The following is a 24,634-nucleotide window of genomic DNA, read 5'->3' as shown; positions in this document are numbered from 1 at the left end:
CCCTTGACGTGGCAAGCTCCGACACGGTCGGTGCCGTCAGGAGTAAGATCCAGATGAGGGGGAAGCTAATGGCTGATTGTGGGTTAGTGTACGGTGGCAAATGCCTGAAGGATCCATGGACCCTGGCTGATTGTGGCATTCACAGAGAAGCCACCATCCACCTTGAGTTTTACCCCCGCGGGAGCTAGCTAGGTGTCATCAGGTTTGCTTGTCACCTATAGCTAGCTGTTCTTCCTGTGGGGAATATACAAAGAGCAGCTTGTTGCTAGTTCTTATCCAAATGATGCTTATCGAAACTGAAACAGAATGTTTAGGTGTCATCGATAAATTTTTTTGACGCTGATGTCATTGCGATGTACATTGCATGGCACATCTGGAAGGAAAGAAACGCTCGAACTTTTGAGAACCGGAGCACTACGGCGAGCATAGTGGCAGACAAGGCAAGAGCTGACATTGGGTTATTTCTTCAGGCCAAGAGGATGTAATCTAAGATCTGCACATTTGAGTAGTGGCAGGTCTGACAGTTAGTGTCTTTCACTATGCTGTAACTGAGTGTGTAATAGAGAGGTCTGGCAGCTAGTGTCTTTCACACCGCTGTAACTGACTGTGTAATACTCTTTTTCTCCTTAATGCAAAGCAGGGCTACTGCTAGTTTGTCAAAAAACATAATCATGATCATGTCATCTTGCCATGCTTCACTGTAGAAAACACACTGTCATATTTTTTTAAGCTTCATATAATGGGCTGAGAAGTTCAGCTTACCGAGCATGAGAGTAAGATTAATAATGTCATTTAGACACAAGTAACAGGCAATCCTGCACTAAATAGTGATGTGTACACCGCATATGCCACCCTATATATAATCAACACTTCAACAGGCAATGCTGCACTAAATAGTGATGTGCACAGATTTTTAGCATCATTCAAAATTCACAGATTAGCATGGCACCGCCACTGTGTCAAATTAAACAGAGCCAAAACAACTGCCACCAGAACGAACTAAAACGTTTGCACGACCAGGTTTCATCCTGACCGGCCGGCTGTAGCCGTCAAGTTGATCAGGCTTCATCCTGACTGGCTGCATTTCAACTTGAAAAATTCAGAGGTGATGGTGCATTCTCTGGTGATGTTACAGTCAGCAACCCCCAGCCCCATAGGCATCATCTGAGAGTAGTAAGACTTAACAATGAGAACCCAAAAATCAAGCCAAACACCCACCAGATCATACAATTGTTCTTTTCAGTGGAGGAAAAAGATCACACACTGATCTTGTAGTTACATAGAGGCCTGTTGAAGGTCAAGTTTATTTCAAAAATATTTTCGATTTTTTTTACTTTTTGTTGAATTACTAATTTATTTTGCATATAGGGTGTATATACAACCAGGAACCACCCTTTGGTTCCTGGGTGTATATACACCCTATATGAGGATTTTTTTAATAAATAAACAAAAAGTCAAAATAGTTCAAAAGTATTTTTAGATTAAACTTGACTTTGTTTTGCTCTAGTATATAAATTTTCACGAAAAAACCAACATCCAGGGAAAAAAGACAAAAATTATTTGCTATTATAGGTCACTATTCACACTATTTTGACTGAAAATTTGTCTTTTTTGAAAAGAAGTCAAAGGATCATTTTATTTTTGTGAAAATTTTCTCACAAGTACTCCCTCCGTTTTTATTTAGTTCGCGTATTAACTTTGGTCAAAGCCAAGCTTTGTAAACTTTGACCAAATTTATAAACGAAAATACTAACATATACAATAACAAATCAATATCATTAGATTTATTATTGAATGTACTTTCACATCGTATAAATTTATTATGATAAATGTTTATATTATTTTCTATGAACTTGATCAAACTTTATGAAGTTTGACTTCAGTCAACTCTAATATGCGGAGTAAATAAAAACGAAGGAGGTATAATAGAAGGTCAAGTTTATTTCAAAAATATTTTCAGATTTTTTTGACTTTTTGTTGAATTACCAATTTATTTTTGCATATAGGGTGTGTATACAACCAGGAATCAAACGTTCCCGTCCCCAAAACCACCATGTATACAAGATTATTCACATACATGTTGACCATTCATGACTGATCAAAACAAGCAAGACACACCAGTATGGTACGCCCTCCGTAGTAGTTTTCAAACAAAAGGGCACAACTTGCACTCTTGGAAAACTGGGCCAAGGGCATATGAAAGGAAATGTATGTCTCCATAGCATACCATAATAAACATGTATGTCTCAGTAAGAAAATAGTGGCACATGAGTATGCAGGACATACATTGACAAAATTAAACATGTCTAATACGTTTCATTAGAGGGCGCTTCCTTTTCACTGCTCTAGCTTGCAGCTCTCGAATCTTGTAAGTTTGAATGTAGCAATGGTAGGGCGGTATCGGAGATTTCCATGCAAGGACCTTAAATGTTCCCCCTTGAGGCCTGGCGGTTCCATACAGAACATCTACGGCCGTTATCTTGGGAACTTCCTCTTCGGAAGAGCATGTCTGATTAGTATCAAGAACAAGAATATCTTCAGTAGGTTCACCCATTGCTTTAACATACACAGGTCTATTCTCACTAAGAAGTTCATGCGGATGCCCACCAAACTTACGGAGATGATTTTGTATGTACCCTCTTCGGAATGCCAGAACCTTGCACCAGAAATTGATACTAAAATTGGCTCTCAAAACACATGCAGCGATGCTTGCTTCAGCGAGATTATAATTCATCAACTTTGCCATCTCCATTGCCAAATACACAAGCCTCGGGTGCATCTTGGGATCCGTGCTTCCAAACGTCATCACCTTGAAGAAATACCAGAATTCCTCATCAGACAGATGCTTCAGTACTAGAGTCTGTGTTGTTCCAAGCTTTGTGATCTTGTCAGATCGGCTTGTGATAATGATTTTACTACCACTTGTAGTGCTCTGTCGGCAAATAGAGCACATGCTTTCCCACAGATCTTCGTCGAGATCCCCTACTATGTCGACGATGATCAGCAATCTCCCATTATTCTCATGTCTTGCTGCACATCTGCCTCTCAAAGTGGCTATATCTTGAGCTCTGAAATTATCATGCCTGAAAAAAACAATCTGGGGGAAATGATCACGTACTCTTTCGTCTTCGCAGATATGAGCGACAAGACTGGTTTTCCCAACATTCTCCGGACCAACAATTGGGAGGACACCAAAGCTACAAGTACAAGATTGTGTGCGCAGCAGGAAGTTGGTAACTACTTCTGTCTCCCTCTGGCGGGCAAACATGCACTTGTCCAGCAAGAGATGCATGATGTAAGGCTGACGACGCAGGCGAGGATATGTTGTCAGGAACCTCACCATCTCGCTGGCATCAAGAATCATGGTTCTCAAACTGTCAAGGGCCTCTTCAAGCCCTTGTGATGTTTTGTTGCTGTTGGAGAGGCAGAGCTGTTGCGCGTAACGAAATTTGGTCACCGCCCCAGATTGACTCGCAGCCTGAATATTCTGCTCTTCTTGGTATGCTTGGCATCTGAAGGTGTCGAGCACATAGTAGCCTTGGTACATGGCATACCTCAGCATGCTAAGCTGCCGGAGCATTCCGTGGTTTGTGATGTGCCGCCCCATGGCCTCGTCGATGATGACCTGCCCCCTGAGTAGAATCCTCTCTAAGCCAGCCTCCACGACCTTGGCCGGCAGCTTGGAGTATTTGTTGACGATGGAACTCACGGATCTTGATATAAGTTCACCCATCAACGCAGAAATGAAAATCTCCATTGGTGGGGACTAGGGGGGGTTGTATCCTTGGGAATGAATGAACACCGAGCTTGGAAGTTGAACAGTTGATGTCTCTGCAAACTCTTTTTATGCTCTGCCCCTGCCTCCTCGGTCATTGCTGGTTAGCAAAGTCATGGTTCCTGGTCAAAAAAGAAGGGTCGATTTGGGACTAGGGGTACTTGTATCCTCAGGAATGAACACTGAGCTTGGAAGTTGATGTCTCTGCTGGTTAGCAAAGTCAAGCTTCCTGGTCATACTAAAACATTTTACCATTCCATAGACTTGACTGACTCTTAATGCCAGGTACAACACCCGATCTCTTCGGGCATTGTTGACGAGCCATCACCACACAGATTTATCTAACTTTCTCTATCAACCGAACCTGGCTGAGAACCAACTCTTGGATCTTTGTTGATGGACCATCACCATGTATTTCTTTCTATCAGACAGACTTGACCGAGAACCAACTGCTGGGCCTTTGTCGCTGAAACATCAATGCATATTTTTCTCTCCATCAAACTGACTTGAATGAGGACCAACTCTTGGTTCTTTGCTGCCAACACTTCATTGTCTGAATCAAGGAGAGACTTGCATGCACTGACCAAGTCCTACCAGAGTTTCAGTCTACAGAAATTTCTTTGTGTCCAAAGGAGCCCTAAATCATTTCACACTCATTAACTCTGGTTTCATTTGATGCACGGACAGTCTCTAAACTTGATGACCATTTTCAGAACCGTCCTTGAACTAAAACTTACATTTAGTTCTCAAAGTTGCTAAAGATTACCTGCTAGTCTGCTGCCATATAGGCCTTAAAACTCTAACTTATAATTTGATTGAAATCATCCAGCAATCTTCAATTTTAATCCGCAAGCCACTTGTTCAGCTAATGGGTTTTAAATGAATCGAAAAGAAGGGAGAGAAATCGAAAGCAACCTGTCGAAAGGGAAACGGGAGCGTCGACTCGGCTCTTGAGGCAGTTGAGCTGCAGCTAGCTAGCCTGCCGCCACGGCGAGGGCGGCGGCGAATGGCGGCGGACGAGTTCACCGGCGATCCGACGGCTGCCCCTTCCCCCACAATCTCTTCCTCGCAGTTTTTTTTTTCTTTGAGAAATTCCTCGCTGTTCTTTTTTGGATTAGAGGTGCTGCTCTCGCACCAATTGGGCCAGAGCTCGTAGTGGAGGCCTTGTGAACTGATGGCCTTCATATGGGCCGTTGGCCAGCTGGGCGACTGGCCCGCTTACTGAAATGCATAAAATATATACTCATGGCCAATCCTAAAAAAAAAAGGTAATCCTCACGACCCAGTTCTTGTACCTATGAACATTATTCCGAACTAGCAAATGTGCCCGTGCATTGCAACGGGAGACAAAAAATTATGGCTAACCAAACAAGTATTACTCAATATCCTTATATATAAACGTACTCTATTGTTGCCATTTTTTTTCTCACCCTAGCCGATGATGGCTGCGATGTTCACGTGATCACAATGCACTCGACATGATAAATCCCAAGGCTATGAGTTTGCCAGTACATGCCACACTTGTCATTATGTTGCGCAAGGGAACGTTTAAAACTTTAAAAACAAATCTCATTGACCACGAACTACTCCCAATGCCAAGACATATAAAGACTTTTGAAAAACTAATCAAATCCTAGACATAAAATACTTTTGAATCAGTGAACAGTTTTTCGAATCGACAATTTTTCTCTTGAATTTTTTTATTTTCTCAAAAAAAATCATGAACATTAGTTCTGTTTACAATTTTTTTGAATGTATGAACCGGTTTCGTATTCATTAACATTTTTTGAATCGATGTTTTTTAAAAAAAATTGGGGGAAAATTTAAAAACACATTTATTTATTATTATTATTGTGAACATTTTCTAAAATTTCATGGACATTTTTTTTCAGATTCCCGAATATGTTTTGAATACATGATCATTTTTTAAAAATCATGAACTTGATTTTATTTCCTGACCATTTTTTACAAATTGTGATTTTTTTATAATTTTGCGAACAGTTTTGCAAAACCACCAACATTTTTTGAACTGCAAACTTTTTATGATTTTCTAATATTTTTGAATTCACATATATTTTATGATTTTTTTTATCAAACTCGCAACTTTTAGAATATTCCGGAATTAATTTAAAGAAGAAAGAAAACAGAATGAGAAAAGAAAAGACAAAAATGTAAAATGAAAATAAACAGGGGAGTGAAACCCCGCACATGGGCCGGCCCATGAACGCATAGAGTGAGAAAAGAAAGATAAAGAATTGTGGAAGTTGGGGATCGAACCCAGGTCTCCCCGCTAAAAGAGCGATCGGCCAACCACTCTGATACTCATTATTCTGTAATCTATGCTCGTCGCGCCCCTATAAAACAACGAAGGAGGCGTCAATTTTTAGTCCGAAAAATCGAATCGTTTTCCACTTATGGGTGGCATTGGTGGGTAATTTTAACCAAGTTGGAGGGTAATTTTAATGACGGACGACCGGAAGCAATAGCCGCTTTATTAGTATGTAAAAATAAAGATTAATAAAGTCGGCGAGATTTCTCAAAAAAAAAAGCATATCGATGAAAAAAATCTAGGCTACTACAAAATTGATATAACCGTTCCATAACTTACATGATCTTACCCATGTGGCATCTACAAGAAATTATTTGCATCACACTAATGAGTCATGGCAGTCGATAGCTTTAGTTTTTTTACAAGTTTCTTGTGTGGATCAGACTCTTGCAGACTGATGCGCTACTGTGAGGGGTGATCAATTCAGAGACTACGGTGACAGATGCGTTGAAGGGGAGGTTTATGCAGGAAGCACAAAAATTGCCACCTCCGAAAAGAAGAACATGTTCGCCATCAGTGGAGAAGATGCAAATCTTTGTCAATATCTTCGCAGCAGGCGAGGCCATCACCGTTGACGTGGCAAGCTCCGACACGGTTGCTGCTGCGAGGAGTAAGATGCAGACGAGCGGGAAGCTAACGGGGTCTTGTGTGTTGGTCCACAGTGGTAAATTCCTGCAGGATCCGTGGACCCTGGCTCATTGTGGCATTCGCAGAGAAGCCACCATCCATGCTGAGTTCTACCACCACGGTAGCTAAGGATCATCAGGTTCGCTTCTCAATTATAGCTAGCTGTTGTTCCTGAGGGGAATATGCCAAGAGTAACTTGTTGCTAGTTCTTATCTGAATGATGCTTATACCGAAACCGAAGCAGGATGTCTAAATGTCATCGATGATCATGTCGCCTTGCATCAAGACAGAGAATCTAGCCATGCTTCACTGTAGACAAACACACTGTCATATAACAGGCAATGCTGCACTAATAGTGATGTGATACAGATTTTTAGCATCAACCAAATTCACAGATTTACAGGAGAGCGTGAATGTCAGGGCCTTGCGAAACAAGCCCTTGTGCGAGATTGGGCTTCTATGTTGTTTCACCTCTCTGGGAGAATGCATTCTTTGTAATTTAATTCCCCTTTTCTCCTTACAAATCTTCTTGTAAACTTGTCTGGTGCCCCTTGTGGCTTGGAATGGAAGTGTTCAGGCAGGCGTAAGCCCAAATAGGAGAACATGGCACCACCACTGGTCAAACTAAACAGAGGCAAATAAAACTGCCACCAGAGCTTCATCTCGATCTACCGGATGTAGCCGTCAAGTTGATCAGGCTTCATCCTGACCGGCTGTAGGCATCAGCTTGTGAAATTCACAGGTGATGGTAGATTCTCTGGTGATGTTATAGTCAGCAACAGTGCACGAGTCTCTAAGATATCTGCTAGCATACAGCAATTTATGACGCCATCCAGTCGGCATCGACACCTTATCCTTCATCCTGCTCTTGATGGTGACAATCGTATCGGATCTCACAACCTGCACGGTTATGGTCTTACCCCAAGGGAACTTGACAAATATCTGCATCTCCTCCAGCCTGCTGATGAACACATCAGTCAGTGCCGTCTCTGAAGTCAGCAATGCTCGCAGCAGCGCAACAGCCTGCAAGACAAGGTCCAGAAACGCTCACGAAAATCACAGCAAACTGAATTTAGCAATTCTGCATTCATTTCACAAGCATACCTCCCGTTTCCCGACAGCAATGCCCATCTGCAGTACGTTAGCCTTGTCTATCCCACACCAATGCTTCATGATAGACATGGCAGAGGCCTGATGCACAAGTAGATCATCGCCGACGACATAGTTCCCACCCTCAACAAGCTCAGGATGCCAGCAATAATGTGTGTTATCATCCTTCGGGCACCGGCAGGCAAGCGCCCGGTATGACTTGATGTTGGTAAAAATGTCAAATGGCATAACGCCTGGATCCATGAACATCATATTGGAGAGGACACCTGTTAAGCGCCCAACATCGTCGAGATCAGTGACGCTTCTATAGAGATTGTCGAAGCACCTGCCAAGATGGCAAGTGCCAGCCCCCATGTTCTTGATCACACAGCTGATAGGGTAAGTCAAGAATCCGAGGAGCATGTCGACAAACTCATGGTTGCATTCGGCATACATGACCTTCTTTTCACGGGTGTGGTAAAAGACCTTTATCTTCCATTCTGAACCTGCAGAATCTTGATCCAATGGAATAATATTCTGACGGATGATCGGTGTCATATTGGCATGAGTGGCCTTATGATTATCAGTTCCCTTTGATAGAAATGCATCAGTTAGTACGGTGTCTGACGAAAGAAAGGCCTTCAACATGGATAAAACCTAAAAAATTATAAGTGAGTACTCCAGGTAAACAGTAAAAAATTGATTCCACTCTATAAACGATGCCATCAAAAAACCTTACTTGTGTCCTGGAGACGCTCACTTCAACCTCCTCAAAGCCATGACCGATACCATCAGAATCGAACGCCTGAGGCAGCAATAGCATGGTGCTGGTGGATGCTGGCTTGATTTTCATGTCATCACTGATCACATACCGTTCTTTGCCACCTACAAACGTCTCTTTGCAGCCTACTTGCTCGTAGACATGCAACACTCTAGCCATAACTAGGGAACACTTGCAGAGCCTGGAAATCTCAAGGTCATTGGTACTGTGAGTTGACTTGCAGAGCCTGGCAGTAGATCAAGAATAAGAATTTAGAGCACATATAGAGTTCTTTTCAGTACACCAAGAGGGTTATATATATATATATATATATATATATATATATATATATATATATATATATATATATACACACACACACAATATATATATATATATATATATATGTGTGTGTGTGTGTGTGTGTGTGTGCATACTGGAACTCATTGGTGTGAGCAGGCGTGAGAAGCATGCCATGGCAGGCCTCAACCTTCAGCAGGCTACTGTTTCTGAGGTGGTCGACGCTGTCGCAGAGGTTGGAGAGGCATCCCCGCAAGGATGACGCGCCTGTTGCGCAGGACTGGAGTGCAGAGAGCGGCAGAGTGAGGAAGGATAGGAGGACATCGACGAAGTCGGAGCCCGCGTCAGCGAACAACACACGGTTCCGCGGCCTGTCCACGGCGAGCTTGATCTTGATGATGCCCATACGTCAGCTTATCTGTTCCTAGCCCTTCGCCAATCAGAGGTTTAATGCAGCCGCAAGTAGTGTTTTGGACGAAGTTCAAGCAGTGGTGGAATGCAGCTGCAAGTATCAGATCTGTATCACCATAGATATAATTAACGAGCAATGGTTGTCCTAAACAGCAGCATGCATAAAAAATCATCATCAAGATGTGAATGGCGGCAAACTGGCATTGTACAACGATCAAGAAGTAGCGGTCAAAGTGCTTACTGATACTTCCTAGAACTTCAATTATTTTGAAACAGAGGAAAGTATAAGTTAAACTCATCTATAGCATTGATCAACTATTGCAAAATAGCCAAAAGGGGACCAAACCGCAAACAAAGTCGTTGGCACCAGCCGAAGTTTTGAAAGCTAAAGATTTATTTGGGGATAATACTCAGTTGCTAAGTCTCGATGGCGAACAGTTTAATTCTGGCAGGACACAGAACTGCATGTTAACTTCAAAAATCTTCGACAAGTTAAAAGAAGTGAACCCACTGAAACTTTATTAACTATGAACACTTAGATACTCCTACCAAATTGCTTGACCAACATTTGTTTGCACTAACATAAGCAGCCAGCAGAATGGACATGTCAATCATAATTTTAGACATATTACACCAGGTCAAAACAAATCAAGGTGGACCAATCCGTACAACCTCAATCTGAACCCTAAACGTACAGTCTGAGAGGAATCAGCTACGCTTTATCAAATCCAGTCTCTGGACCGCTCAATAGATCAGGTCCTCGAAGCAAACTGAAAGAAACACGGTGAGGGGAATCGGACGCGAACCGTAGAGGAGATGGCAGCGGGACTCGGCTTCAGAGAGTGGAGCTGCTCGCCTGCTACCACCGGCCCGCCAGGCGAGCCACGGCGAGGGCGCAGGGCGATCTGCGGCGGCGACGGCGATCGGCGGCTGCGCGGTCTGGGTCGGGCTTGCGGCGTCCGGCCGCTGCTCTCTGCTCTCTGCTCTGCTCCTCTCCCGTAATTTCCTTCTCTCCCTCTCCTTTTTTTTTTATTTCGCTTTGGAGGAGGTACTCCGCTTTTTACTCCGGGATGACAGAAGCCGGCCCATTTCTTAACGTCTCAAGATTTCGTCTTGTCACGTTCCAAACATTTCAAATTTAGGATTAAAAACAGAAGCTACTGAATAAAAGTAGAATATGCAGTAAATTATTAGAATATGTAGAAAACAATACCGGAGACAATGAAATGAATAAAAAGCATCCATACATTTGTAAACGAACATAATGATCATTACAGTTTCCCGATAGTTCATAAAGAATGTTATAACTTGTTTTCCTGTATACCACCTATGTCAACCCGCCCAGACTCCCGTGCTCCACCACCTAAGCCCCCCCCCCCCCCCTCGCCCGACATTGCCCCGCCACCGCCCGCTCCGGTCTATCTTCCCCGGCCATTCTTCGCCGCCATGGAAGCCTCCTAACCATCCCCCGTCATCATGGAGGCCGCGCACGTGAATCCCCTCCGGCAGATCTCGTCACCGGTCATGTCGCCCCCGCCGTCGCTCCGGTGGTCGTGCAGGGCAGAAATCTGGCTGGCCCCACCGAGAAGGCACGCGCGCCGGGCGGCGCCGCCGCCGTTGCGCGATCTGCCCGGCCACCACCGGAGAAGGTGGGCAAGGTTTCGGGCGTGAAGCGCAAGAAGGTTCCTATGAAGAGGCCGGCGCCTTCATCCACGCCCTCCGCCCCGGCAAGAGCTTCCCCGACGATATGCTGCTTCCACCGTAGGCGAGGTGTTCGATGAAATGGCCGGAAGGTATGCATCTTCGATCCCTTGTACTTGCTTCGCTTTTCGCCATTTTGGTAGCTCATGACCTGATGCCACTCACGATAGCGGTGGTTCGAACTATGCTTTTATTTGCGCATGAACTATGATTTATTGTTCGAATTTGAACTCAATTGTCAGAATCGCTATCAAATTCTCTTATTGGGGGTTTTCGGTGTGCGGGTCGACGCGGAACATGCTCTTTTACGGGTCGGCTACGCGGGGTCTGCTCGACCGCAGCCCGCATCGGCCCGCCAATCCGTTTTTCAATGAACTGTAAACGCATTTTGCGGGTCGGCATTATACGGGGTCTGCTAGAGATGCTCTAAGTGGGTATGTATAAAACTCAAAAGATGGAGAGGGGAGGAAGTACCTAGGTAGAAAAGTATGGCCGAACGAAAAAGTCACACCATCGCAGACTCCCCTTTAAAATAAAGATACATACAAGCGTGCGTATATATGTGTATCCACTATTTGATTAAAAAAAGTATGTGCATACGCTCGACGATCGTCTCATAGTGGTCAGAGGCGGAGACGGGGGTTGCGAGCCGGGGTCAGGCCCCCATCGCGTTGCCCCCCCTACAGTATCTCGTTACTACGTGCTAGTTCTATAGAAATTTACTTTGGCACATGGGAGCATACGCTCCTGCCATTGAAAAATATTTCAAAATGTCAAAAAAATTCAAACTAAAATTTGACGCGTACATCTAAACATTGTACGTGTGTACGCCAAGTTTTGTGAAAACCTGATATTTTATACGCCTTGTGTAGAAAAGACAAAATAATGTCTCGTGAAAAGCCTTTTTTAACACTAAATTTTGTCATTTTCACATGTGACATAAAAGTTGCCGATTTTTCACAAGATGAGTTTCTATGCACGTAGAATATCAAAATGTAGCCGGGAATCATTTTGTCAGAATTTTGTGACATTTCAAAATATGTTTACTAGACATTTTAAAAACCAGGAGCATATTTTTCCCATGGAACCAGAGCATATGCTCCCATGTGCCAAAACGCCTCTCTCCTACTTCTACCAGTAGTTTGTACGTATAAAGTGTATTGCCATTTGTTATTTAATGCTAAATTGATTATGGCCCAACGTGGCAACTTTCTAGCCCAAAGACCATGCACCGCCGCCCCTCGCTTCTCGACTGGGAAGACCGGCAGAGGGCACTCCACTTCGCGGCGATTGAATCCATCAGTCCACGAGACAACGACCACTTGTGTGCTTTACCAGTATCATACATGAACAGATCAAATTCAACTTCAAGGAATCAAGGTATGTCACCGCTGTATTGTAATTCTGGTAAATTTTTGCTTCCTTTGAAGTAAATAGTTTATAATTTACTAATTTGATAAGGCTGATTCTAATTTAGAAATCTAGTGTCCCTCTTTTGTTTAATTTTTCAATGATTGAAAGATGAGGAGAAAGAATACAAGGAAAATATATTCCTTTTTTCAAGTCCATTGCTTCTAGCTCAAACATATGTGAGAGTGCAAATCCATCGATAAAGATGTAGCTTTTTTTATTACCCGGCATATACGTTCTTCGCCGCCTCATGTTTAAATCCTGGCTCCGCCCCTGGTAGTGGTGCATTGTACGCGTATGTCCATCATGTTCTCTCATCCTATTTCCCACGTCACTGTCAAAAGATGTTCCTCGACGGGCGATGGTGCGACCGACTAGTGGTTCAAAGCATATAATTTTTTTCCAAATTACTACAAAATTGTTTTACCAGTTCCAAAATAGTGCATGCTTTTACCACGTGGCATATGCAAGAAATTCTTTGCATCACACTGGTGTAGAAACTTGTCCCATACCTGCAGGTAACAAGATTTAATGCATGTCCATGATTCATGTAGTGGAGGCCGTTAGTTTAGTTTATGTTTCATGTGTTGCGATCAAGAGACAATCAGAATAAAATTAGCATTTTTTTGGCGAACTTTGCTCGTTTAGAAAGTAAGGACTATGAGCTGGCTGAGGTCTGGGCCACCTGAAGCTATTGAGCTGAACAACATTGATTGCAATTTTCTGTGATGTGAGTGATACAAGTTTTACCTGCAAAAAAACATTATTATCTAAAAATGAAAGAAGCTAAAATTAGCACTGATGTACGAGGTTCATCTTAGAAAAGCTAGCTGGCAATTTCTTTGGTTTGGACTTTTTTTAGGTGTGAGAACGAACTGGTTTTTTTTAGGGGTGAGAACGAACTCGTTCGCTGAAAAAAAACCGGCGCGTCCCAACCCAAATGGCCCGACGGACCCAATGCTAACCATCCTTGTTTTTCTCGAAAAGGAGGAGGCCCCCTAAAAAACTGAGTTCGTTCTCTCTTTCCCCCTCGCCCGGGGAACGATCGTTCGCACCAGCCTCCCCCGTGAATGCCAGCTGGATATTCACATCATTTGGGTGTGAACAGCTGGTTGGTAGCTCTTTTATGCCAGCCAACAAAATACAAAATGGTCCATTGAACAACATTGATAAGCTCTATATAATTGTACCCTTGCTATCCGAATCCAGAGGAAACGGTACCGACTGTCCCTAATTAGTGGTGAGTTCCATGTAGGTCCTACTTTCGATGTCTTATAGTGTACTCTCTCCTGTAGCAAACTATTTACGTTGATTCAATTTTACCATGGTAGGTTAGATCTAGTTACAATTAATTATGACACTTTAACCATGCTTCCTAAGTGTTAGGGAGCTGATAAAGTACAACTCTACAAACCTATTTGTTTCAGTATTGTTATGTTTTAATTATTAGTACCAAAGTAGTAGTTAATAATAGAACTATAACAGTGGCAGATAAGGCTATGGCTCCTGCACATACATCCTTTATTAAGCGTAGGTTTATTTTGGATGATGTGACTTGCTTCATGAAACGCTACATAAAATTCATAAAAGCATCTGCTATTTTTACTTAAAGTACACTTGAAAGAGCATGCAATAAAAACAATTGAAATTCTCGTTGGATGTGCAAAACATGAAAGGATTTTCCTATAGAATATATTAGACGGAGAGAAGAGATTTATTATTGGTGGGTATAGTGTATCTGTCATGTAAAATGGACAGTTAATTAGGACCATATTTTAGGACAAAAGAAAAAAGGCCGACATGGTGATCTTTATTTCATATCCTTTTCAATACAGCCGTACATGATATGCATATATATACTTGCTCATAAAGAGAGCTCATGATTGTGGTTTTATTTGAGTTGTAATCAGTGATCTAGTGGATGGTGGTCTCCTCATGTGGCAATGTGATAATGGCAGAATCTTCCAATTTGAGTCTGACTTAGAAAGTGATAGAATTATTATTATTATTATTATTATTATTATTATTATTATTATTATTATTATTATTATTATTATTATTATTATTATTATCTGTCTTTGAACGCATGTCTGGATTGAAGATTATTTTACATTAAATTTGATGTTTGCTATTTTCTGGGAGCCTTAGATTTCATTGAGCACTATATGCATATCTGTACTTGTGGTGAAAGAACTCTACCTTTCTACAGTATATGTTGTTTCTTCTTAAATCACGTCTTATATTAGTACTACACCTTTCTACAGTTATATGTTATCTCTTTTCTATATGTTATCGATGGTCTAATTGTCAAAGGGTACTGATAAAAAAGTTGAATGTATTTAGAAAATGTTTATTGGTGGATGATAAGAGACATTTAGTTAATTGGGAGACAGTGTGTCCACCTGTTGCAATCGCAGCCATTAATTCAGTGGGGCTTAACAGGTAGGTGTGGTTGGCGAATTGATAGGTGGAGGCTACACCAAAGCAACCGAATAAAAAGAACAAATCAACCAGGCAAATGTGAGCACCCGAAATGGGCAAGAATCACCCATCTTAGAAGTTAGAAGTTAGAACCAACTTTGCCAAAATGTACGATAGATAGCTTGTTCCTCTACGTAGTACTTTCTAAGCAGCTCGCCATGAGCCAAGAATTCCTCCTAGCGACCGAACAACCATCACATAGCCACGATCAACAAGAACTGCACGGCGTCGTCCGGCAAGAGCACACACCAGGAGACCAACTGCGGCATGGGTACACTGTGCAACAAGGCGGAGGCCCGACGTTGTCCGTCTATGGCCACAAGCGCAAGATCACTCTGATCCCGCTCGTCTTCCTCATCTACTTCGAGGTGGCGGGCGGCCCCTACGGCGCCGAGAAGGCCGTCCTCGCAGCCGGGCCGCTCTTCACCCTGCTCGGCTTCCTCGTCTTCCCCTTCGCGTGGGGCGTCCCGGAGTCGCTCATCACGGCCGAGCTCGCCACCGCCTTCCCGGGCAACGGCGGCTTCGTCCTCTGGGCCGACCACGCCTTCGGTCCGCTCGCCGGCTTCCTCCTCGGCATGTGGAAGTACCTCAGCATCGTCATCAACGTCGCCGCCTACACGGCCCTCATTGCCGACTACCTTGGCCGAAGCGGAGTGGCCCCCGCGGTCGCGCAGCCCGGCGGGGCGCGCACCGGCGCGGTCATCGGCATGACGCTGCTCCTCTCCTTCGTGAACTACGCCGGCGTGAGCGTTGTCGGGTGGGGCGCCGTGGCGCTGGGGATCGTGTCGCTGGCCCCGTTCGTGCTGATGACGGCCATGGCGGTGCCCAAGGTGAGGCCGAGTCGGTGGGCGTTGCAGGTGAAGGGTAAGAAAGACTGGAGGCTCTTCTTCAACACTCTGTTCTGGAACCTCAACTACTGGGACTGCGCCAGCACGATGGCCGGCGAGGTGGAGCGGCCCGAGCAGACGTTCCCGCGGGCACTGGCAGTCGCCGTTGTTCTGATCGCCGGCAGTTACCTGCTGCCGCTTATGGCCGCGACCGGCGCCACCGACGCGTCGCCGGATGCCTGGGTCAACGGCTACTTGGCTGACGCGGCAGGTACGTAGTATAAAGTTGCATCCCCGGATCCAAATACTCCCTCCGTCCCTAGTTAATTTTTTTTAGATTTATCAAGATACGGATGTATCTAAATACCTAATGTAAGATAAGTAATTTAGGAGAGAGGTTGTACTATTTATATCCACCCTAAACCACAAACACAACATTTTTTTTTTGAAGAAAAAGCCATTATAGCTAGCTTTATTTATGATTTAACCAACGCTTACATCATCCGTTAAGAATTTCAAAATAAATGTTGGAGGTGAGTCCAACCACAAGTTCGATGGATCTACACGTCCATTTTGCGCTAGCACATGAGCTATCATATTAGATTCACGATTACAATGCTCTAAAATAACCTTCCTGAAATCGAGTAACAGTAACCCGGTAATCCTCCAGAATTGGAGCTGCTATTGTGGAGTGGCCTGTATTTTGCTGTAGAGTTTCGACAAGATTCAAACAGTCCATCTGTACCAGAATGGAGCTGCAGCCAACAGAATTAGCAAGTTTTAGACCTTCTACTAGAGCTGTAGCTTCGACAGTAAAAGCATCTGGCACATGATCAAGCTTTGCTGTAGCCGCACAGACGAACATACCCGCACTATCTCGGATGACTGCACCACACGCGCACCCATATTATCATGATCCCAAAACGCAGCATCAACCACAAACACAACATTAACTTATATTCCATTCGATACATCCTACAAAAGTGTGACAGCCCGGCCCATTTGACATTTCATTACCACGTGGCTAAATGGAAATCGTGTGTTTCTCAAAAAAGTTTGAAAATCTAGTACACATACTCCTGGAAAAAATAAACATCTATGGACATGCCGTTTTAGGTTTGAAAGAGGGCTTGCCAAAGTTAGTTTGTTTACTTTTCTTGGTTGAAGTGATAGTGTTTGATTTAAATAAGGATGGACTATTTAAAAAGGAATTTAGATTTGTCAAGATAAGGATGTACATATTTAAATATATAATCTAAGACAAGTAATTTGGGATGGAGGTTGTACTACTTTTAAGTACATATTGAGCATGTGCTTTCACTTTCAAGTACATATTTTAAGGCCTTCTCGAGACATCAAAAATTCTGAAAGAAGGCTCTATAACACATCACATTACGTGCATGTACCATGTCCCATCTCACAACAACATCGTAGGGCATGCTCATCTTGAAACACATGCCATAATATTATATGGTTTGACTTTTACGCAAGCACTGAAAATGAAGTTGAAGAAATTTTGATATGCCATAGGCAATCATTTAAAGAGCTTACATCACCATAACGCTGATGTTTTCATCTTCCGGGTCAGCTCCAAGAAAGCTGAACGACAACAAATAACATCCCCTGCGCTCACCCGATCCAATGTGATGAATTACTGGTGGGTGAGGGTGGAAGCAAGGCCGCCACAACACCCCTCATCGGCGGTGACAGATTTACGGTCATATGGAAAATCAATGTAATTTTGTTGTGTAGGCATCATCGGGGGCACATGGCTCAAATACTGGACGGGAGCCGGCGCAGTGATCTCCTCCATCGGCATGTTCGAAGCTCAGATGAGCAGCGGTGCGTTCCAGCTCCTCGGCATGGCGGACATGGGCCTCCTCCCGGCTTTCTTCTCCCGTCGCGCTGCCAGCACCGGCACCCCGTGGGTGGCTATCACCTTGTCGACCGTCGTCACGATCGTTGTCTCCTTCCTCTGCTTCGACGACGTTGTCGCCACGGCCAACTTCTTGTACAGCCTCGGCACATTGCTCGAGTTCGCATCCTTCCTCTGGCTCCGCGCCAAGCACCCAGCGATGAAGCGCCCTTACCGTGTGCCGCTACCGTTGCCCGCGCTTGTGGCAATGTGTGCCGTGCCATCCGCGTTCCTGGCCTACGTGTGTGTGGTGGCTGGGTGGAAGGTATTCGCCCTCGCCGCGGGGCTGACTATGCTCGGCGTCGGGTGGCATGGCGTCATGAAGGTGTGCAAGGCCAAGAAGTTGCTCAGGTTCAACAACACAGTTTCTGCTGACCCTCAACAGGATACTACTGGAGATAACTATCATCTGGTTCCGGGGGTCAGAAACTATCGATTAGCTTAAAAGTGGCCATGCCTCATGTTTTTCCACAGCTGAGTTGAAGCTTTGGTGAGTAGTTGTTATTGGATGAGCTGAATTTGGAGCAAACAAAACAATTCCAAGTCTGCAATACTATCAAGTTGCATGTATATCTTAGCCTTTCAGGGAGGATAAATGACATTGCAACAGTTGCAAATTCGAAATATGTCATCAAACGCACAAGCCTAATTAAAGTTCAGTTCAGTTCAGTTCTGGGAGTAGTTAAGCTACAGTTACCTTATGCCAATATACTGATTGTAATTATCTTCCATGGTCATCAATGTGTGGCAGTGGTTTTGTATGTTAGTAAAGAATTTTCTTGTTTTATTCACGGAGCTTAGAATCATTTTCGTATTAGTGCAACATTACATGCCACAGAACCAAGCTCTTATAATTTAGATGACGGGCGAGAGTATTTTTTTTTTGCGGGAGAAATAGCATTGCATTACTCAATCACAACGTCTTTACAACCAAAGGATGCTATTTCCACTACTTCATCTGGACCAGCTCCTAACCAAGTCAAGATCCTGCCTTGGGTTCTAGCAAACTTAGCTAAGCAATCACTAGCTTTATTTTGAGATCTAACTATACGAGAAATACAAGTCTTTCTTAAACCCATTAAGTGCTTAATCTCTCTAACAATAGAAGAGTAAACTGAGCGATCCGCATCCAAGCTTGATATGAGAGAGATCGCTTCGAGAGAGTCCATCTCCACCACGATCGGCAACTCGCTCCGCTGCAAGGCAAGGGACAAGCCTTCCATACACGCGCACAACTCCGCCTCAAGGGAGTCTTTGCACGAAAACAACACCCTGCATGATGAGAAGTTAATAGCCCCGCGATGATCACGTAAGATCATGCCCGCACCCGCTTGATCTGACGCAACAAAAGATCCATCAGTATTCAATTTGCACCACCCTGGCTCGGGCGTAGTCCAACTCCGTTCGTCCTGATCACCAACTCTTCTCCCCCTTCTCACTGTATCTTTCAATTCGATATAAGTTTTGCCTTTGGCTGGGTCAGCCTGTGGATTCTGCTTGATACCAACCAAGGACACCAGATAGCTTTGCAGAAATCTTAAGACTTCCATAGGCGGGGCAGGCTTAGCATGAACTAGCTCGTTCCGAACAAACCAACTCCTCCAGAAAATCATTAGTAACATTGTTTGCTCAAGGTTTGTAAGAGGATCCAGGACGTGTAGCAGCCATTCTTTCCCGTTGTTAAGTATTGATGTGACATCCGGGAGCCTCCACACCTTGGCCATGGCCACAAACAGATCACGCCCAAACTGGCAGCGCACGGACGGATGAAAGTTATCTTCCTCTTCTGCTCCACATACCGGACACATACCCGTGGTTTCCAGCCCAATACGGTGCTTCCTCTGCCATGTGGGTAGTGCACCATTCGACAGGCACCAAGCGAAGTGCTTCACCGTTGTGGGGGGGGGGGGGGGGGGTCACACTTCCATATGAAGTCCCAGCAAGCACGGCTTCCCGAAGGCACAGAACTCGACGCCACCGCAGAGCTGCGATGAGCCTCTTCGAAAGCCAATTCGTAAGCTGATTTAACTGTAAAAATACCATGTCTGCCGGGGGCCCAAGCGATCACATCTCCCTCCATTCTAGGAGATGCACGAATTTTCATCATGTCATGTACATCTGCAGCCACAAAATATTCCCGAAGGAGCTCAACTTGAATACGGCAACGCCCTTGAGGAGAGATCGGTTTATATGAGAAGGGTCTCGGGATCCAACTATCCCGCCACACCCTTATGCTTGCCCCGTCCCCTACTCTCCATAGCAGCCCCTTTTTCAACAGTTCCAGGCCATGGCATATAGCCTGCCAAGATGACGACCCGTTCCCAGCAAAAACAGTGTCTTCCAACTTGCCATCTGGGTAATAACGTGCTTTTAAGACCCTAGCACACAGGCTGTCTGGCTCGTTAAAAGCCTCCACGCCTGCCTAGCCAACAAGGCCTGGTTAAACAGCCGAAAATCTCGAAAACCAATTCCTCCTCTGTCCTTGGGCTGCAAGAGATGGTCCCAATTCTTCCAGTGCACCTTTCTTTTACCCTTTGCCGATCCCCAATAAAAATTCCGCACCATGCGTGTAAGATCATCACAAACTGAAAACGGTAACTTGAAGACGCCCATAATATAAGTTGGGAGCGCTTGCGCAACCGACTTTATCAACACTTCTCTCCCCGGTTGCGCCAAGAGGCCATCCCCCCATTGTATCAATCGTTTAGTGAGCCGAGTCTGTAGATTCTGAAAACGCCCTTTAGACATCTTTATCAAGCTTATAAACAATTTTTTAATGGAAGTTTATAGACAGTGTTCATACTCCCTTCGTCTGGAAATACTTGTCATCAAGATAAATAAAAGGGGATGTATCTAGATGTATTTTAGTTCTAGATACACCCCTTTGACAAATATTTCCAGACAAAGGGAGTATTTAGGTAGCCATAATTTGTGTAGCTCAATTCATTTATCTGAAAAATGGACGGCTCAGTTGGGCAGCCAATGAGGGCCCATAATGAACCCGCATGGCCGTCACAACTCAACTGCATTCGTGGGAGAGCAGCTCCTCCGAAAGAAGCCCCCGGCATTTTAACCGAGTCATCTAGCCCTTCACGCATCATTTTTCCTTTCCACTGACCAAGTGGTTTGAGGATTAAATCTGAGGAATTTTTGTTCCAGGTTTTAGCTAAAGAAAAAAGTATACCTAACACTCTTCACGTCAATTACGAAGAGTCCAGCATGACTCGAGGAGTACAACTGCTCAGAAATATACTCTAGGTTACAACTCCTCTGCTCGCCCGAGCCGCTCTCGCGGGCGGTAGTGCGAAAACCTAGCCGCCGCCCGCCAGCTCCCCCTCCCCGCCGCCACTGGAGGGCGCCACGCCGCCACCGGGCGAAGCCCGGCTGGCGTCAGTGGCGGCGGGGTTCCTCTCCCACCTCCCCTGGGGCCCTGTGGCGCGAGACACATGGTCAGGCGAGGTGCGCGGCGCTGGCGCAGGGCGGCGCCCCGGGCTGCTGTGTGGTGGGCGCAGCTGGTCGACGGTGCCGCGGCGGTTGCGTGGAGCTGGTGGCGGGGCGTGCTGGCTTGGGGGCGGCGAGGCAACAGTAGCTGCTTCGTCAGATCCGGTGGCCGGCGACGAGGGCTGCGGCGGCGCGGGCCGGGGGCGGCTGCCGGCTTGGCTGGGCCGGGCTCTGGCGTGGGGGAGCTGCTCTTCCATGGGGTGGCTGCGTCGGGAGGATCGCGCGGGATGGCCTCGGTTGGACCCCGCGGGATGGCCCCGGTTGGACCCCGCGGGATCTGGCGCTGGGGTTCCTTCCAGCGGCGAGGGCTGGGTCCAGCAGGAGCCGCGGGCGGCCGGCATTGCCGTGCTTAGGGGTGGCAATGCTGGTGGCGTGGTTGTGGTGGTGGCGGTGCGTGTGTGTCCTGGGGTCCGGCCGGGTCTCCTTCCCGGCTTGGGCGTGCGGCATGCGGCGCGGGCATGCTGTTTGTGGCTCTTCCTTGGATGCGATGGCGGCGGTTCTCTCCCCTTCTTCGACGGACGCGCCGTCAGTGGCCTCTCGCTAGTTGGTGCCAATGGCCGTGGTGGGGCGAAGCAGAGTGCTTCGGGTGAGAAGGCCGATAGGATGAGGGCTTCGATGAGGTCGAGCCGCCCGTCGCCGGTCGGGGCCGTGTTCCGCTCCTTCCGTCCCACTTCCCCAACCCGGTGCTTGTTGGTTGCTGACTCGGTGTTTTGAGGCGGGACGGTCGTTGTAGTTTTCGGCAATGGTTGGGGTTTGCACTGGCCAAAGCTTGCTCCTTTGATGATTCCAGGACGGTCTGGATGCAGGGCGGCGGCCCTGACGGTGGGAGGCGTGTTGATCTTGGGCGGATTGCGCGGCTCGGGTGCGGGCGGGCAGACATGGCTGCTCAGGCGGCACAGATACAGGTGGTTGGCGGAGTGAGGTTGCGTCGGAGGGATCGGTGCTCCGGGGTACATCACTTGTCTAGGCTCTGTACTGGCCGACGGTGGCGGCGTCCGTGGACGTCGTATCCTCCATGCAGGCTCCGTCGCGGTGCTCCCTCTCCCTTCAGGTTACTCCGGGTGAAAACTTGATCTGCAGGATCGGACGATGGCGGCTTTGGTCGTTCCCTTGTTGGAGGCATCGTTTTGAAGTCCTCGCTCCGCTGTTGTCCATCTCATTTCTCCTCGGTGGATTGCTCATGGTGATCTCCATCGGCTCTAAGCGACGCTTCTTTGTTCATCTTTTTGGTGCTTTATAGTCGTTGGAGTGGTGGGTTGGTGCCCGGCATCCTTGTATCTAGCCTTGGGTGTGTGGTGTGTGTAGTGAGGTGTGTGTTTGTATCGGCTCGCGGTTGTAATCGGTGATGCTTGATAATATAAAGCGGGGGAAAACCCTTTTTCGCAATATACTCTAGGTTTCCCCCAAAACGGACAAAAGCTTGTAAAACACAAAATCATTTCAAAATACACACAATAGAATCAAAAGTAAATCCCAATTTGAAGAGGAACACAGACAAATTCCGCATAAATAAGAACAAAACTAACTGTTCACCGTACTGGTCTTAACTCTTAACTCTTAAGTCTCAACATCGCTACTCACGAATCACCAATCAGCTTCACCGCGACCTCCAGAGCTTGCCGATTTTCTTCTGAGCACAGTCGGACAGCTTGCTTCCTTCGGAGCTACAGAATCATCGCGGCATGCAGGTGGTTCCTCCAGCCCGCGGATGAACACGTGGTCAGCGCCGTCTTCGATGTAAGTATGGCTCGCAGGAGCGCAACAGCCTGCAAACAAAGCAGAATCATTCACATCAAGCTTGATCGGGTAATAAGAAGAAACTGCAAATCCTAGCTTAATTACCTCCGGTTTCCCAACGGTCACGTCCGTCTCCACCACATTGGCCTTGTCCCTCATGAACCAGTGCTTCGCCACAGACATGGCAGAGGCCTGGTGAACCTGCAGGTCGTCGTCTACGACATAAGCTCGATCTTCGACGAGGTCAGGGTGACAGCCATTGCACGTTTTCTTTGACATGCCACCATATGGTGCCAGAGTCAAGCAGAACCCATCGGCTTCTGTCGGAACGTCGCAGTCCCTCCTGAACGGGCTGAGGGAAGGATTCAGCAACGTCTGTCCGGGGTACTCACCTGTTATGAATCCAGCTGCCTCCAGACCGGCGGCGCCTGTACAGATTATCGAAGCTGCCTCCGAGATGACAGACGGCAGGGGCGGTGCGCTGTCGTTTTGGAGATTTCCTAGAGGGAGCAGCATCAGCATGTGCACCTTTGTCCTTGATCACAGAGCCGAGTGGGTAAGTCAGGAAACCGAGGAGCACATCCACGAACTCACGCTTGCATTCAGCATACATGGCCTTCTTATCCTTCTTGTCGTAGAAGAGCTTGATCGTGATTTCTGGTGAAGAATCTTTATCTGGTTGACGCAGAATTTTCTGAGCAGCGCTTGATTTCACAGTGACACGGGCAGCCGGGTCTTCAGTTGCCTTGGGTAGAAACACGTCAGTGAATATGGTATCTGACGAAAGAGAAACCGTCAGCATGGAGACAACCTACAAAACACACAAGAATACAAGTTGGCAGATCAAAATCATACAACTCCACAGTATCAAAGAAAATAAAAATGATTCGCCTCCTAGGCAGCTAGCACTTCTGTGGAGTGTGGACTGAATTTATGGCCGCTAAATCGCGTGTCACCTCCGCCCAGCCGACACATACTTCCACCTCCTCAAAGCCATGGAAAATTGCATCGGAACTGAGCTTGTAAGGCAGCGACTTCATCATGCTGGTGGATGCCGGTTTGATCGCCCAGTCGTCGCTGATCACAAACCGTTCTTTACACCTCACAAACGTCCCAGAGCCAGAAGTAGCTGTTTCGTAGACATGCACGAGTCTAGCCATGACTAGCCAGCATTTGCAACAGTTGCCGTCTACCAGTAGGTTCGGCTGGTCCTTGACAAATGAAGAGTAGAAACCCCAGTGGTTGCTCCTGACAATAGTATAGTGATATATAATTACAACAACAAAAAAACACTTCAAGCGTTGAAGGCCAAGAACAAGAGCTAACTAGATCATATACAGGGTACACTACCAGAAAAACTTGTTTTGCCGACGGCCGTATCTATGCCGACGGCCCCCGTCGGCATATATGGGCATACCCCGACGGCCCAACTAAAGCCGTCGGCGTATAGCCATCTATGCCGACGGGGGCCGTCGGCATAGATAAGCCGTCGGCGTTTCTCCGAATATACCGACGGGGGCCGTCGGCATATCACGTGGGCCCGTCTACCCGGGCGGCGACGGCGTCAGGCTACGCTGACGGGCTAACGGTGGCCGTCGGCATAGCTATGCCGACGTCATCGATCCGCCGCGCCGCCACATCATCGATCCGCGTCGTTCGCCGGTCCCGTGGGGTGGCATTTCTATGCCGACGGCTAGGCCGTCGGCATAGGCCTGGCCCATGGTTTTTGCCACGTCATTGATCCCTGCCCTACGCCACGTCATCGATCCAG

The 24,634-nt window shown here is 46.2% G+C and overlaps 3 protein-coding genes and 1 pseudogene across 5 annotated transcripts; 1 reads left to right on the top strand and 3 right to left on the bottom strand.

The window, feature by feature from the left end:
* Positions 1 to 2,283: 2,283 nt before the first annotated feature.
* On the bottom strand, positions 2,284 to 3,801 carry LOC147973833 (disease resistance protein RGA2-like). The gene has a single exon (XM_087525110.1). It carries the CDS (start codon positions 3,755 to 3,757, stop codon positions 2,297 to 2,299), a length of 1,461 nt encoding a protein of 486 aa, XP_087381236.1. The 5' UTR covers positions 3,758 to 3,801; the 3' UTR covers positions 2,284 to 2,296.
* A 3,240-nt stretch (positions 3,802 to 7,041) lies between these two features.
* LOC125511448 (uncharacterized) lies at positions 7,042 to 10,338 on the bottom strand. 3 transcript variants are annotated; one of them, XM_048676826.2, is made up of 5 exons: positions 10,098 to 10,338; positions 9,018 to 9,397; positions 8,560 to 8,827; positions 7,836 to 8,477; positions 7,042 to 7,754 (listed from the first exon to the last, which is right to left on the bottom strand). In XM_048676826.2, exons 2-5 carry the CDS (start codon positions 9,284 to 9,286, stop codon positions 7,425 to 7,427), a joined length of 1,509 nt encoding a protein of 502 aa, XP_048532783.2. In that variant the 5' UTR covers positions 9,287 to 9,397; positions 10,098 to 10,338; the 3' UTR covers positions 7,042 to 7,424. The 3 variants fall into 3 exon arrangements, with proteins under 3 accessions (XP_048532783.2, XP_048532786.2, XP_048532784.2); XM_048676829.2 differs by having other exon boundaries at positions 7,836 to 8,411; XM_048676827.2 differs by having other exon boundaries at positions 9,018 to 9,382.
* A 4,564-nt stretch (positions 10,339 to 14,902) lies between these two features.
* Positions 14,903 to 18,416, top strand: LOC125511447 (putative polyamine transporter At3g13620). Its single transcript, XM_048676825.2, has 2 exons — positions 14,903 to 15,981; positions 17,463 to 18,416. The coding sequence occupies exons 1-2, from the start codon at positions 15,042 to 15,044 to the stop codon at positions 18,068 to 18,070; spliced, it is 1,548 nt and encodes a 515-aa protein (XP_048532782.2). The 5' UTR covers positions 14,903 to 15,041; the 3' UTR covers positions 18,071 to 18,416.
* A 4,374-nt stretch (positions 18,417 to 22,790) lies between these two features.
* On the bottom strand, positions 22,791 to 24,278 carry LOC147973832 (uncharacterized; annotated as a pseudogene).
* Between the last annotated feature and the right edge of the window lie 356 nt (positions 24,279 to 24,634).

The sequence above is a fragment of the Triticum urartu genome, chromosome 5A (assembly GCF_056163025.1).
Source record: "Triticum urartu cultivar PI428250 chromosome 5A, HENAU_Tu73, whole genome shotgun sequence".
NCBI classification, from domain to species: domain Eukaryota; kingdom Viridiplantae; phylum Streptophyta; class Magnoliopsida; order Poales; family Poaceae; genus Triticum; species Triticum urartu.
This window is presented reverse-complemented; position numbering and strand designations above follow the sequence as displayed.

Bases quoted from the DNA above. Each gene is read 5' to 3' on its own strand.
- LOC125511447 (XM_048676825.2), top strand. From the start codon at position 15,042: ATGAGCCAAGAATTCCTCCTAGCGACCGAACAACCATCACATAGCCAC. The intron at 15,982-17,462 runs GTACGTAGTATA...TTTGTTGTGTAG, and splicing joins CTACTTGGCTGACGCGGCAG to GCATCATCGGGGGCACATGG.
- LOC125511448 (XM_048676826.2), bottom strand. From the start codon at position 9,286: ATGGGCATCATCAAGATCAAGCTCGCCGTGGACAGGCCGCGGAACCGT. The intron at 8,828-9,017 runs GTATGCACACAC...ATCTACTGCCAG, and splicing joins GCTCACACCAATGAGTTCCA to GCTCTGCAAGTCAACTCACA. The intron at 7,755-7,835 runs GTATGCTTGTGA...CTTGTCTTGCAG, and splicing joins TTGCTGTCGGGAAACGGGAG to GCTGTTGCGCTGCTGCGAGC.
- LOC147973833 (XM_087525110.1), bottom strand. From the start codon at position 3,757: ATGGAGATTTTCATTTCTGCGTTGATGGGTGAACTTATATCAAGATCC.